Source organism: Anopheles darlingi, chromosome X (genome assembly GCF_943734745.1).
Source record: "Anopheles darlingi chromosome X, idAnoDarlMG_H_01, whole genome shotgun sequence".
In the NCBI taxonomy this organism is placed as follows: Eukaryota; Metazoa; Arthropoda; class Insecta; order Diptera; family Culicidae; genus Anopheles; species Anopheles darlingi.
This window is the reverse complement of record NC_064873.1, coordinates 6,739,962-6,755,503: the sequence shown is the minus strand read 5'-3', so window position 1 is coordinate 6,755,503 and position 15,542 is coordinate 6,739,962. Positions and strand designations below refer to the sequence as shown.

General features: G+C 43.4%; 3 protein-coding genes across 3 annotated transcripts in view; 2 read left to right on the top strand and 1 right to left on the bottom strand.

Annotated features, from left to right (window-relative positions):
* The window catches only part of LOC125959180 (ATP-binding cassette sub-family D member 3), a 5,453-nt gene extending 1,585 nt beyond the window's left edge, over nt 1-3,868 (top strand). The window contains exons 3-8 of the mRNA XM_049691994.1: nt 410-600; nt 693-790; nt 861-1,324; nt 1,426-1,523; nt 1,631-2,116; nt 2,182-3,868. Coding sequence (XP_049547951.1) covers nt 410-600; nt 693-790; nt 861-1,324; nt 1,426-1,523; nt 1,631-2,116; nt 2,182-2,595 — 1,751 coding nt within the window. The 3' untranslated portion in view covers nt 2,596-3,868. The remainder of the gene's footprint in view (nt 1-409; nt 601-692; nt 791-860; nt 1,325-1,425; nt 1,524-1,630; nt 2,117-2,181) is intronic.
* A 201-nt stretch (nt 3,869-4,069) lies between these two features.
* On the top strand, nt 4,070-5,296 carry LOC125959261 (prostaglandin reductase 1-like). The gene is made up of 2 exons (XM_049692078.1): nt 4,070-4,305; nt 4,388-5,296. Exons 1-2 carry the CDS (start codon nt 4,197-4,199, stop codon nt 5,275-5,277), a joined length of 999 nt encoding a protein of 332 aa, XP_049548035.1. The 5' UTR covers nt 4,070-4,196; the 3' UTR covers nt 5,278-5,296.
* Nucleotides 5,297-5,310: 14 nt separating this feature from the next.
* Nucleotides 5,311-6,054, bottom strand: LOC125959355 (5-hydroxyisourate hydrolase). Its single transcript, XM_049692179.1, has 2 exons — nt 5,655-6,054; nt 5,311-5,564 (listed from the first exon to the last, which is right to left on the bottom strand). Exons 1-2 carry the CDS (start codon nt 5,910-5,912, stop codon nt 5,475-5,477), a joined length of 348 nt encoding a protein of 115 aa, XP_049548136.1. The 5' UTR covers nt 5,913-6,054; the 3' UTR covers nt 5,311-5,474.
* Nucleotides 6,055-15,542: the final 9,488 nt, after the last annotated feature.

The window sequence follows — 15,542 nt, the reverse complement described above, 5'->3', positions numbered from 1 at the left end:
GCCAACCGTTGTAGGTGACGTAAATGGTGTTGGACGATGACGCGTCACTTTGACTGGGCTTTTTGCTGCTCCTCGAAACTACTCGGACTGCTTTGGACTACTCGAAACAACCGAGCACATTCGAATGTTGAACAAAGGGTAAACATTTGCACAATTAACGAATGAAATAGAAGCAAAAAATGGTACGATCAGATGTCGTGTTTCAAAGCAGTTTGACGTCTGTGAACACAACGATACCTGTTTCACGACACCGCTTTGATCGCGTTCCTATTCAAAAGGAGGGGCGGGGGACTTGATGTTCTATCGTTTTCAAGACTTCTGATAACGGAGCACTGGCGAAATGCACTACTTATGCAGTTTATTGTTCTTTCTTCGATCGCGGCATAATCTGTTACCGACGCTTATTCAGGCATCATCATACCGAAGGCATGGAGCGTCGAGAACGGATTGCTGGTCGTGATTGCCCTCTCGTTGATTGCTCGCTCCGTTAGCGACATCTGGATGATACAGAATGCGACCGCAATCGAGAGCACAATCATTACGATGAACAAGGGTCAGTTTCGTACCGCGTTGGTGAAGTACCTTTCGGCGTTGCCGGCGGTAAGTAGAGCTGATTCGCAAGACCGTGGCTCCAAAATGATGCCGATAATCTCTGTTACCTGCTATAATGGTCTTCCGTTCCCCTGTTTCAGATCGCAGTCGTTAACAATGTGCTAAAGTGGAGTATCGGTGAGCTTAAGCTTCGGTTCCGTACAAACCTGTCACAGTTTCTTTACAACGAGTACCTGAAGTATGGTTTGGATTGGTCGTCGTGTCCTCTTCTCGCACGTAATAATTGATATCATTCGTTGTCATTGCAGAGGATTTACCTACTACAAAATGTCGAATCTGGACAACCGGATAGCTAACGCCGATCAGCTGCTGACAACGGATATCGACAAGTTCTGCGAGAGCGTGACCGATCTGTACTCGAACATCTGCAAGCCGCTGCTCGACATCGTGATCTACGTGTACCGGCTGACGACCAATCTGGGTGGAACGACCCCCGGCATACTGCTGCTGTACCTGTTCTTCTCTGGCGTGTTCCTCACCAACCTGCGCAAACCGACAGGTCGTCTGACGGTGATGGAGCAGAAGCTGGAGGGCGAGTTCCGTTACGTCAACAGCCGGCTGATCACCAACTCGGAGGAGATTGCCTTCTACCGGGGTAACAATCGCGAGAAACTGACGATACTGGCCAGTTTCAGCAAACTCGTTGCCCATATGCGCAAGTTCCTCGAGTTCCGTGTCGGCATGGGCATCATCGACAATATGGTGGCGAAATGTAAGGCAACCAGTTTTAGTAGCAGTTTGCTACATGTTATATGTTATTGATTTATTGAATGATTTGTGTTTTGCTTTGCCTCTATCCCTCGTCTTGCGTAGACATCGCTACTGTGGTTGGATTTTATGCGGTTTCGTTGCCGTTCTTCGAGAAGGATCACCCGTTGCTGACAGGCAGCCAACAGAGCGAACGGTTGAGCGTAAGTTGCGTCCTACCAATCGGGCGCAAACTGATCCATCCTATCACAAAAGGAGGGCTAGTTTTGATGTATCTCTGTTACGTTTCCTTCCTGATTCACCGGTATAGCGATACTACACGTTCGGACGTATGCTGGTGAAGCTTGCGGAAGCAATCGGTCGCCTGGTGCTGGCAGGGCGCGAGATGTCGCGTCTGGCCGGTTTCACAGCCCGAATGACCGAGCTGACCGTGGTGCTGAAGGACCTGAACTCGGGCCGCTACGAGCGCACGATGGTGAGCAACTCCGGCATTGCCGATGCTGATATCGGGCCTGGCCGGGGCTTGCTCAAGTTCCAGGACAATTACATCAAATTCGAGAAGGTGCCACTGGTGACACCAAATGGCGATGTGCTGGTGAAGGACCTCACCTTCGAGGTGCAATCCGGTACGAACGTGCTAGTATGCGGCCCGAATGGTTGTGGTAAGAGCAGCTTGTTCCGCATTCTCGGTGAGCTGTGGCCGACCTGGGGCGGCAAGGTGACCAAACCGCCGGCCGGCAAGCTTTTCTACATTCCACAGCGTCCCTACATGACACTCGGTTCGCTGCGTGATCAGGTATGCCAATAGCGTCTGCTTTCGTACCTTATCACTTTACGCACTTTCTATCGCCTCTCTTACAGATCATCTATCCGCACACGCATCAGGAGATGAAGCGGCGTGGCAAGACGGACGCCGATCTGCTCGCCTACCTTGAGCTCGTGCAGCTGTCGTACCTACAAGTGCGCGAAAAGGGCCTTGACGCGATCGAGGATTGGATCGATGTGCTATCCGGTGGCGAAAAGCAGCGCATTGCGATGGCCCGACTCTTCTACCACAATCCCCAGTTCGCCATCCTCGACGAGTGCACGTCCGCCGTGTCGGTAGATGTCGAGGGCAGCATGTACGAGTACTGCCGGAAGGTCGGCATCACGCTATTTACCGTATCGCACCGTAAATCGCTGTGGAAGCACCATGACTACTACCTCAAGTTCGACGGTCATGGAGCATACGAGTATGGACCGATCGATGAGACCCAGGACCAGTTTGGATCGTAAGGCGCGAAGGTTACCAGCGCACTACAGACACGCACACACACTTTTCCCAATCAACATGTGAATCAGGCAGACCGTTGCAATGATCGAATACTATCAGCAGCATCAACAGTACTCGCAGCAGGATCAGTTTATTACCAATTGGATGCCTAGATTGATCGAACTCGAACAAGTAAATCGACAATCCGCAGCTTTCCGTGTGTATAAGTAGCAGCAGACACTGTACCGTAGGGGCTTATGGTTTTGTTGAATGTTTTCACATCGTCAGGGTTAGCAAACGTGTCCGTGTTTGTTTGTGTCCACCGTGTTACTCACCAGATGTTACTCGGAGTTTTCCTTGTTTTTTTTTTTTTACAAATTTACAACTAAAGTAATTAACTAATTATAAAAAACATCTGTGAGCAGCTAGCTGCTGTTACTTTTGGCCGGTTAATTTTTTTTTGTTTGTTTTGCCAGGATTTTACGGGTTGCGGGTGAAACCATTTTCAATGTATAGTTTGATACATATATACACATATATTAACAACAACAAGTTTACATACATTCGAGCGTAGCCGGGGCCTGATCTAAGGGTCGGTATGCCGAGGTTAGGGTACCTCAGAGATAATCGATACGAAGGTGTTAGTGTCAGTTAGTCAGTTCCGTTCGCGTTGTGCTCCAGCTTCCATTTTTGAACTAGCGCCCGACTAGCGTCCAGCGCCCAGGGTCCTACCAAAATTCAAGTCCAATGATCCCGAGTGATTGATTGATTGATTGAGCGCAAAATATAAGAGATACATAACGAATTATGCGTTGCGTTCGCGCTTAAATGAGTTGTGCAACGTTGCGGGCGATCGGCTAGATGGTAATGCACGGCTTTTAGGCGCCTACCTAGAGCTACTGTTTTTCCCGCATGAATCCAATATGCTGCGTAACCGCCCTCGATTACGTAATCGACAGCAGACCATGCTGCATATAGGCATAGCTTATCACCAAGCAAACCACAAACCAACGACAACGGATGATAACACCCAGCTCGAAAAGGTTGCTCACCATTTGAATGAAGCAGCATTTATGGTCGGAAGTATCGAGAAGGGCGACTGGAATCGTTATTGAAATCTCCACCGAAACCGTGATATTCCCCGGTGTTTGGCGGCGAAGATAGAATTCGACGGCTTATCAGTTTGGAATATGGTAACCGAATCGTACCAGACATGCTTATCTTCGAATCGGTGCTCAATCACTGGCGTACGCGCAAATCCGGTAGATAATAATAAAACAGTTAATTTCCGGCGAATGAGGAACGCGGGATTTTCAGGTAGTGCACATGCAATTGGAAACAGGCTGGGTTCTAGATCGCCTCAATCGCATCGTCGTCGATTGAGGGTAAGCGAGAATAATATCCGAAAATTTCGAAATACTTTCGATTAATCGAAAGTAAAAACAGAACGCACTGATCACAGGTATAAACGGACTCTGGCCCAAAAAATGGCGTCATCGAAAGCGCGCTATGATAAGCATTATCTTTATGCGTACTCATGCTCGATGTGTGTATATGAAGCTGACAGGTTCGCACCGGATGCTAGTGTGTGGTGTGTCTTCAACGCGGAAAGCAGAGCTAAATCATGGTTGTCGCTAGCAAGTGGATCTACGCCAAGGCGTTCGAGGGGCTGCCCAACGATAGCAACTTTAAGCTGGAGCAGGAAACGCTGCCAGATGAGCTCGCGGAAAATGGTAAGCATACAATTCCAGGCGGACAGTGCGATACGTTCGGAAATGTTGCTAGATAACCTCGCTTTTTGACCCTCATCTGCAGAGTTTCTGGTGGAAGCCGAGTATCTGAGCGTCGATCCGTATATGCGTCCGTACATGGAGCGCTATCCGGTCGGTTCGGTGATGATCGGTGGCCAGGTCGGCAAGGTGACAGCGAGCCGTAACACAGCATTCCCGGTCGGTGCGACCGTGTTCGGTAACTTTGGCTGGCGTTCGCATACCATCGTCGACCCGGCTCGTTACACCGGTTCCAACACGCCGTATGTTCTACCCTCGTTCGGGAGCCACCCGCGCTCGCTCGCCCTTGGTGTGCTTGGTATGCCAGGGAACACGGCTTACTTCGGCTTTCTGGAAATCTGTAAACCGCAGCCGGGCGAAACGGTGGTGGTGAGCGGTGCGGCCGGTGCCGTCGGCAGTATCGTCGGCCAGATCGCCAAGATCAAGGGCTGTACCGTGATCGGGGTAGCTGGTAGCGAAGCCAAGTGCCGATGGCTGAAGGAGCTCGGATTCGATGCGACCATCGACTACCGGGCAGTGTCGGACTTTGGGGCAGCGCTGAAGGCTGCCGCCCCGAACGGCGTCGACTGCTACTTCGACAACGTCGGTGGCACGATCTCGGCCGCCGTCCTACAGCAGATGAAGCTGTTCGGGCGCATCTCCGTGTGCGGCACCATCTCGAACTACAACGAACGTAGGGTACAGGTGGACGATCCGCAGCGTGAGTTCGTGTTCAAGCAGCTGCGCCAGGAGGGTTTTATCGTGTCGCGCTGGCACGACCGCTGGATGGAGGGCATCACACAGAACCTGCGCTGGATCGAAGAAGGTAAACTACGCTACCAGGAGACCACCACCAACGGATTCGCCCAAATGCCGAAGGCATTCGTCGAAATGCTGACGGGTGGCAACACCGGTAAGGCAGTGGTTCAAGTGTAGAGCAAACACGAATGCGTAACGTACTCGGAGGTATGCCGATTAATAAAGCAACATTTATTGCCATCGATACATTTTATTCCATTACGGTCTTCTTGTACCTGCACCGCTAGCCCGGTACAGCAGGCAGATTGCTACGGCTTAGAAGAGGATGATGTGGGTTAATTGTACGAGGATCCGGATGCTTGCCTACTAGGTTTCTACGATCCGCGGTAGGTCGAGTAACCGTACGGGTTCAACAATAGCGGAATGTGGTAGTGTTGCTTGTCGTTTGCAACGGTGAACACAACCTGCAATACACAGATAACAAGAAGATGATAATTCCGCTGGTCTACTTGTGCCTTTGGCTGCTAGCGGTGCTGATGGAACTGATCACGTACCTCGATGAACGGGTAAAGCGTATCGACGCTGCGATTCCGGAAGTATCCGGCCACCTCGAAGTGCAGCTTGTAGACGCCCACCTGCAGGCCCTCCTGGCCCCCGCTAAAAAACTCCCGGAACCGCCCGTCACTGTCCGTTATACCGGTACTGATCTTCGTCCAGCCCGATTCCACGGTTTGGCGGTACAGTGTAACTGGCACCTCAGGCGCTGGTTTACCGCGGCTCGTATCAAGGATGTGGGTCGACAGGTTCGGCATGGTGATCGGTCTGCTCTTGCTCAACTACTGATGCTGACTGGAGCGCTGTTGTGTTGTCCGCATATAAACCCTGTCAGCAGCAACAAGATGCACTGGACCGCTCGAGATGCTGATAGCGAGCGACCCGCGTTGATGTTGACATTTGGAAAGGCCCGCACAGGTGGAGTGAACGAGACAGAACAACCCAGATCCAACAAGCACAACACGCGCTGTGAACAATCTCAACTACCACCACCGTGATCAAGGCGTCTATCACACCAGCAGCATTCGGTGCGCAGCTTAAAGTGAAATCGTTAAAGTTGGTGGTTTTACAACGGCGCATTTATTATCGCGTTCTGGTCGGGTGCGGTTGATTAAATACTAAATGGCTCTTACTGATAGCTGTTGTCACCGTTTGCTTCATTTCTTGTTATTACTTCAATAGTATTCATATCCTACGTTCGGTATTCTATTCGATCAAGTACGATACATAATAGCACGTCAATACAGTACAGCTCCCATGCTTAGCACGTCGTCTTGTTGAAAATCTACAAAAAAACTGTAGATGGGCTTTAATTTATGCCGATCACTGTATGTCACTGACGGAACAATAGGGCTACATCCGATTGCACAGTTATCTAATGTGAATTTGATTCTACAACCTCATGGTAATGAGAAGGGAAACAACCTCCGCTAGGTCAAAGGTCGAAGGGAAGCTATTTACAGGAAGCTTTTAAAAGTGTCTCCGAGAGATTAAGCGACAAGCAACAACAGTAATATGTGTAGTTTGTGATGTAAATTCCGAGCTATTGGTTTTGTAAAACTGTTAAGAATTAGATCTGCATCCTTTCACGCCGCCTTATGGTCAAGCTCTAGGCGCTTTTCGTATCTCTTTTGGCCGATTTTAATGGGATTTGATTGATAACGATTACTTTGGTTTTGAGCATAGTTCATTCTGGTTTTGTCCTTGCAGCTTGTTAGAATACGTGTTTGTATTATAAACCGTATATAATACTAGCATTCAATATAAGTACTTGTAGCCAAAGCTTATAAAACGTAAAAGCACTTATGGATTTCGGTATTGATCAAGCAAAGCGGTAATAATATCGAAGCAGCAAGAGACCGCTCTCTTGTAGATCGAATCGGAATGATCGGAATAATCAGAATGATACCTATACACAATTGGTGTGCCATTTCTTATCGTGCAAACCAGAGTGAACAATATTAATTAAAAAGCTAAAGTGTAAAACACATAAATTGAAAGACTACATACGGTCCATTAAACACTGATAGCTCTCACTGATAGCTGTTCCCACTGTTTGCTTCATTTCTTGTCAACACTTTTAGTATTCATGTCCTGCGTTCGGTTTTCTATTCGATCAAGTACGATACATAATAGCACGTCAATACAGTAAAGCTCCCATGCTTAGCACGTCTCTTTCTACAGGAGAGCGGTCTTCAGTTCGTTCGATATCACTGGTGGGTGCATCTATCGACAGGAAGTGTTGGTACTGGATTGACGGTGTACAGATATGCCACAGCCAACGCCTCAGACAGCAATACAAAAAGTATCGCAAATATGTTATTGTATGGTGTTATATAAGTTCAATCTCTTCATCATCAATTGGAGGGCATAATTGAGCTTGTTGAAAAGTATCACTCGTATTCCATTTGTATTCCTCCTTGTGGTTTCGTTTGAAATCAAAGAAAGAAAGATAATCTCGTAGAAAACACAATGTTCAGTCGATCGTCCAAAATGCTAACATGCCCAGATTCGGTGTAATGAATTTTCCGAGCGTTTGTAGGTAACTAAAAACACCCAACCAGCTCATCGCATCGAAGGGTCAGCCTCGCATGTTGAACGAATGACTGAACATTGTATCATCATGAGATTATCTTTCTTCGTTCCTACACTAGCCAAAAGATATGTAATACAAGAAATGCGCGCAATATTCTACTCGTAACGACACTATCTTGCTAGATAGAAAAGATGAAACATGTACTGGTCATTAGAATAACCTAGCAACACATGTATGCGCATGATGTATAATACTAGCGTACAACATTGGCAGATCTATCTAAAGATCATATAACGAAAATGTACATACGAAAATCTATATGTGTTAAGAATATTCAGCAGTGAAGAAATGATATCGATGGAAGAGAAGACCGCTCTCTTGTAGAACGAGTCGTGCTAAGAAGGAGAGTTTTACTGCATCGATATGCCATTCAATATCGTACTTAATCTTACATGCTCTCCATACTAGTGTCCTGCGGAAGGTCTTCCATTCGATCCTAGAACTAGCGGAGACTGCTGTCCTCAAATAATCAGGAGCTCGTTTGCAAAGATTCATAATGAAAAGATACAGTGACCAGCAAATGAAAAAGCCCATTTCTAGTTTTTTTAGATTTTCGTCTGTAAATTCAGCATTTCCGATCGTAATGAGCAAGTGTAGTTTGCTTCAAAAAGGTTTAACATTCCTCTTTCGGTTTCACTAGCAATCTGCTCGATTGGATATAAAACAAATCCACGACAATTGTTTAAGTGAGCGATAGTCGATCACAGGTGAGACAAAAACAAAAGCCCATTTTGCAATAAATACTATTATGACCCTATTGAATCCCTCTGATTACTATATCTATGTTAGTGGTTTGGTATACGTTTGTTTGAATGTTTTAAGAGCCCCCAATATTGTTTACAATGGTTTAATCCTACAATCGCAGTCGTTTCAGCAAAAGTCGATCGCGCACGGTTTCTTGCAAATGAAGTGGGTGTATGTGAGAAAAAAATCTTTCCACGCTAGAAATCTTTGCAAAATAGGGGGATGAAGTTTTTTTTTCCTCTCATCAATCTATTTCATTTGCAAAAACCCCGTGCGCAATCGACTTTTGCTTGGAACGGCTGCGGGTGTTGAATTAAACCACGCTACATAATAATGGGAGCACCTAAAACGTTGAAACAGACGCAAACCAAAGCAATAACACATATATAGTAAGATTTGATTCACAATAATATCTACGGCAAAATGGGCTTTTACTTTTGTTCCTGAGTTGGACTATCACTTCCTTAAACAATTGTCAAAGATTTGTGATCGATCCAATCAGGCAGATTGCTAGTGTAACCAAAAGAGAAATCTTAAACCTTTTTGAAGCAAACCACACTTGCTCATTTTGACCGAAAAAGTTGAATGTACAGACGAAAATCTACAAAAAAAATGTAGTTGGGCTTTAACGTCTGCCGATCACTGTATGTCACTGACCGAACAATAGGGATACATTCAATTGCACAGTTATCTAATGTGAATTTGATTCTACAACCTCATGGTAATGAGAAGGGAAACAACCTCCGCTAGGTCAAAGGTCGAAGGGAAGCTATTTACAGGAAGCTTTTAAAAGTGTCTCCGAGAGATTAAGCGACAAGCAACAACCGTAATATTTGTAGTCTGTGATGTAAATTTCGATCTATTGGTTTTGTAAAACTGATGAGAATTAGATCTGCATCCTTTTACGCCGCCTTATGGTCAAGCTCTAGGCGCTTTTCGTATCTCTTTTGGCCGATTTTAATGGGATTTGATTGATAACGATTACTTTGGTTTTGAGCATAGTTCATTCTGGGTTTATCCTTGCAGCTTGTTGGAATACGCGTATATATACGGTTTATAATACTAGCGTACAATATAAGTACTTGTGGCCCAAGCTTATAGAACGTAAAATCACTTAAGGATTTCGGTATTGATAAGGAACTTCAAGCAAAGCGGTAATAACATCGAAGCAGCAAGAGACCGCTCTCTTGTAGATCGAATCGGAATGATCGGAATAATCAGAATGATACCTATACACAATTGATGTGCCATTTCTTATCGTGCAAACCAGAGTGAACAATATTAATTAAAAAGCTAAAGTGTAAAACACATAGGGCCCTATTGCGAGTGTCTTGTCTTGCAAACGAGACTGCCTTACTACTACTGAAAAAACTTAGCAGTCTTGTTTAGTTCTTGTGAATGAGCTAGTGAATTTTTACAGCCTGATTTCAAAACAAATACTAATACTACCAAATTAATCACCAACACCACTAAAAACCAACATCCTTCGGTCCAATGGCAACGCGACTTTCAGTCTCGTTTTCAAGACTCAGAGTCTGGTAGGTTTTGGCAACAGACTCTGAGTCTTGAAAACGAGACTGAAAATGGTATATTTTTTCGTCTTGGTCGTAGTTGCCATTGGACCGAAGGATGTTGGTTTTTAATGGTGTTGGTGATTAATTTGGTAGTATTAGTATTTGTTTTAAAATCAGGTTGTAAAAAATCACAAGTTCATTCATAAAAGCTAAACAAGACTGCTAAGTTTTTGCAGCAGTAGTAAGGCAGTCTCGTTTGCAAGACAAGACACTCGCAATAGGGCCCATACATTGAACGACTACATACGGTCCATTAAACACTGATAGCTCTCACTGATAGCTGTTCCCACTGTTTGCTTCATTTCTTGTTAACACTTTTAGTATTCATGTCCTGCGTTCGGTTTTCTATTCGATTAAGTACGATACATAATAGCACGTCAATACAGTACAGCTTCCATGCTTAGCACGTCTCTTCCTGCAGGAGAGCGGTCTTCAGTTCGTTCGATATCACTGGTGGGTGCATCTATCGACAGGAAGTGTTGGTACTGGATTGACGGTGTACAGATATGCCACAGCCAGCGCCTCAGACAGCAATAAAAAAAGTGTCGCCAATATGTTATTGTATGGTGTTATATAAGTTCAATCTCTTCACCATCAATTGGAGGGTATAATTGAGCTTGTTGAAAAGTATCACTCGTATTCCATTTGTATTCCTCCTTGTGGTTTCGCTTGAAATCAAAGAAAGAAAGATAATCTCGTAGAAAACACAATGTTCAGTCGATCGTCCAAAATGCTAACATGCCCAGATTCGGTGTAATGAATTTTCCGAGCGTTTGTAGGTAACTAAAAACACCCAACCAGCTCATCGCATCGAAGGGTCAGCCTCGCATGTTGAACGAATGACTGAACATTGTATCATCATGAGATTATCTTTCTTCGTTCCTACACTAGCCAAAAGATATGTAATACAAGAAATGCGCGCAATATTCTACTCGTAACGACACTATCTTGCTAGATAGAAAAGATGAAACATGTACTGGTCATTAGAATAACCTAGCAACACATGTATGCGCATGATGTATAATACTAGCGTACAACATTGGCAGATCTATCTAAAGATCATATAACGAAAATGTACATACGAAAATCTATATGTGTTAAGAATATTCAGCAGTGAAGAAATGATATCGATGGAAGAGAAGACCGCTCTCTTGTAGAACGAGTCGTGCTAAGAAGGAGAGTTTTACTGCATCGATATGCCATTCAATATCGTACTTAATCTTACATGCTCTCCATACTAGTGTCCTGCGGAAGGTCTTCCATTCGATCCTAGAACTAGCGGAGACTGCTGTCCTCAAATAATCAGGAGCTCGTTTGCAAAGATTCATAATGAAAAGATACAGTGACCAGCAAATGAAAAAGCCCATTTCTAGTTTTTTTAGATTTTCGTCTGTAAATTCAGCATTTCCGATCGTAATGAGCAAGTGTAGTTTGCTTCAAAAAGGTTTAACATTCCTCTTTCGGTTTCACTAGCAATCTGCTCGATTGGATATAAAACAAATCCACGACAATTGTTTAAGTGAGCGATAGTCGATCACAGGTGAGACAAAAACAAAAGCCCATTTTGCAATAAATACTATTATGACCCTATTGAATCCCTCTGATTACTATATCTATGTTAGTGGTTTGGTATACGTTTGTTTGAATGTTTTAAGAGCCCCCAATATTGTTTACAATGGTTTAATCCTACAACCGCAGTCGTTTCAGCAAAAGTCGATCGCGCACGGTTTCTTGCAAATGAAGTGGGTGTATGTGAGAAAAAAATCTTTCCACGCTAGAAATCTTTGCAAAATAGGGGGATGAAGTTTTTTTTTCCTCTCATCAATCTATTTCATTTGCAAAAACCCCGTGCGCAATCGACTTTTGCTTGGAACGGCTGCGGGTGTTGAATTAAACCACGCTACATAATAATGGGAGCACCTAAAACGTTGAAACAGACGCAAACCAAAGCAATAACACATATATAGTAAGATTTGATTCACAATAATATCTACGGCAAAATGGGCTTTTACTTTTGTTCCTGAGTTGGACTATCACTTCCTTAAACAATTGTCAAAGATTTGTGATCGATCCAATCAGGCAGATTGCTAGTGTAACCAAAAGAGAAATCTTAAACCTTTTTGAAGCAAACCACACTTGCTCATTTTGACCGAAAAAGTTGAATGTACAGACGAAAATCTACAAAATAAATGTAGTTGGGCTTTAACGTCTGCCGATCACTGTATGTCACTGACCGAACAATAGGGATACATTCAATTGCACAGTTATCTAATGTGAATTTGATTCTACAACCTCATGGTAATGAGAAGGGAAACAACCTCCGCTAGGTCAAAGGTCGAAGGGAAGCTATTTACAGGAAGCTTTTAAAAGTGTCTCCGAGAGATTAAGCGACAAGCAACAACCGTAATATTTGTAGTCTGTGATGTAAATTTCGATCTATTGGTTTTGTAAAACTGATGAGAATTAGATCTGCATCCTTTTACGCCGCCTTATGGTCAAGCTCTAGGCGCTTTTCGTATCTCTTTTGGCCGATTTTAATGGGATTTGATTGATAACGATTACTTTGGTTTTGAGCATAGTTCATTCTGGTTTTGTCCTTGCAGCTTGTTAGAATACGTGTTTGTATTATAAACCGTATATAATACTAGCATTCAATATAAGTACTTGTAGCCAAAGCTTATAAAACGTAAAAGCACTTATGGATTTCGGTATTGATCAAGCAAAGCGGTAATAATATCGAAGCAGCAAGAAACCGCTCTCTTGTAGATCGAATCGGAATGATCGGAATAATCAGAATGATACCTATACACAATTGGTGTGCCATTTCTTATCGTGCAAACCAGAGTGAACAATATTAATTAAAAAGCTAAAGTGTAAAACACATAAATTGAAAGACTACATACGGTCCATTAAACACTGATAGCTCTCACTGGTAGCTGTTCCCACTGTTTGCTTCATTTCTTGTTAACACTTTTAGTATTCATGTCCTGCGTTCGGTTTTCTATTCGATCAAGTACGATACATAATAGCACGTCAATACAGTACAGATCCCATGCTTAGCACGTCTCTTCCTGCAGGAGAGCGGTCTTCAGTTCGTTCGGTATCACTGGTGGGTGCATCTATCGACAGGAAGTGTTGGTACTGGATTGACGGTGTACAGATATGCCACAGCCAGCGCCTCAGACAGCAATAAAAAAAGTGTCGCCAATATGTTATTGTATGGTGTTATATAAGTTCAATCTCTTCATCATCAATTGGAGGGCATAATTGAGCTTGTTGAAAAGTATCACTCGTATTTCATTTGTATTCCTCCTTGTGGTTTCGCTTGAAATCAAAGAAAGAAAGATAATCTCGTAGAAAACACAATGTTCAGTCGATCGTCCAAAATGCTAACATGCCCAGATTCGGTGTAATGAATTTTCTGAGCGTTTGTAGGTAACTAAAAACACCCAACCAGCTCATCGCATCGAAGGGTCAGCCTCGCATGTTGAACGAATGACTGAACATTGTATCATCATGAGATTATCTTTCTTCGTTCCTACACTAGCCAAAAGATATGTAATACAAGAAATGCGCGCAATATTCTACTCGTAACGACACTATCTTGCTAGATAGAAAAGATGAAACATGTACTGGTCATTAGAATAACCTAGCAACACATGTATGCGCATAATGTATAAGACTAGCGTACAACATTGGCAGATCTATCTAAAGATCATATAACGAAAATGTACATACGAAAATCTGTATGTATTAAGAATATTCAGCAGTGAAGAAATGATATCGATGGAAGAGAAGACCGCTCTCTTGTAGAACGAGTCGTGCTAAGAAGGAGAGTTTTACTGCATCGATATGCCATTCAATATCGTACTTAATCTTACATGCTCTCCATACTAGTGTCCTGCGGAAGGTCTTCCATTCGATCCTAGAACTAGCGGAGACTGCTGTCCTCAAATAATCAGGAGCTCGTTTGCAAAGATTCATAATGAAAAGATACAGTGACCAGCAAATGAAAAAGCCCATTTCTAGTTTTTTTAGATTTTCGTCTGTAAATTCAGCATTTCCGATCGTAATGAGCAAGTGTGGTGTGCCTCGTAAAGGTTTAACATTCCTCTTTCGGTTTCACTAGCAATCTGCTCGATTGGATATAAAACAAATCCACGACAATTGTTTAAGTGAGCGATAGTCGATCACAGGTGAGACAAAAACAAAAACCCATTTTGCAATAAATACTATTATGACCCTATTGAATCCCTCTGATTACTATATCTATGTTAGTGGTTTGGTATACGTTTGTTTGAATGTTTTAAGAGCCCCCAATATTGTTTACAATGGTTTAATCCTACAACCGCAGTCGTTTCAGCAAAAGTCGATCGCGCACGGTTTCTTGCAAATGAAGTGGGCGTATGTGAGAAAAAAATCTTTCCACGCTAGAAATCTTTGCAAAATAGGGGGATGAAGTTTGTTTTTCTCTCATCAATCTACTTCATTTGCGAAAACCCCGTGCGCAATCGACTTTTGCTTGGAACGGCTGCGGGTGTTGAATTAAACCACTGTACATAATAATGGGAGCACCTAAAACGTTGAAACAGACGCAAACCAAAGCAATAACACATATATAGTAAGATTTGATTCACAATAATATCTACGGCAAAATTGGCTTTTACTTTTGTTCCTGAGTTGGACTATCACTTCCTTAAACAATTGTCAAAGATTTGTGATCGATCCAATCAGGCAGATTGCTAGTGTAACCAAAAGAGAAATCTTAAACCTTTTTGAAGCAAACCACACTTGCTCATTTTGACCGAAAAAGTTGAATGTACAGACGAAAATCTACAAAAAAAATGTAGTTGGGCTTTAACGTCTGCCGATCACTGTATGTCACTGACCGAACAATAGGGCTACATTCAATTGCACAGTTATCTAATGTGAATTTGATTCTACATCCTCATGGTAATGAGAAGGGAAACAGCCTCCGCTAGGTCAAAGTTCGAAGGGAAGCTATTTACAGGAAGCTTTTAAAAGTGTCTACGAGAGATGAAGCGACAAGCAACAACCGTAATATGTGTAGTCTGTGATGTAAATTTCGATCTATTGGTTTTGTAAAACTGATGAGAATTAGATCTGCATCCTTTTACGCCGCCTTATGGTCAAGCTCTAGGCGCTTTTCGTATCTCTTTTGGCCGATTTTAATGGGATTTGATTGATAACGATTACTTTGGTTTTGAGCATAGTTCATTCTGGTTTTGTCCTTGCAGCTTGTTAGAATACGTGTTTGTATTATAAACCGTATATAATACTAGCATTCAATATAAGTACTTGTAGCCAAAGCTTATAAAACGTAAAAGCACTTATGGATTTCGGTATTGATCAAGCAAAGCGGTAATAATATCGAAGCAGCAAGAGACCGCTCTCTTGTAGATCGAATCGGAATGATCGGAATAATCAGAATGATACCTATACACAATTGGTGT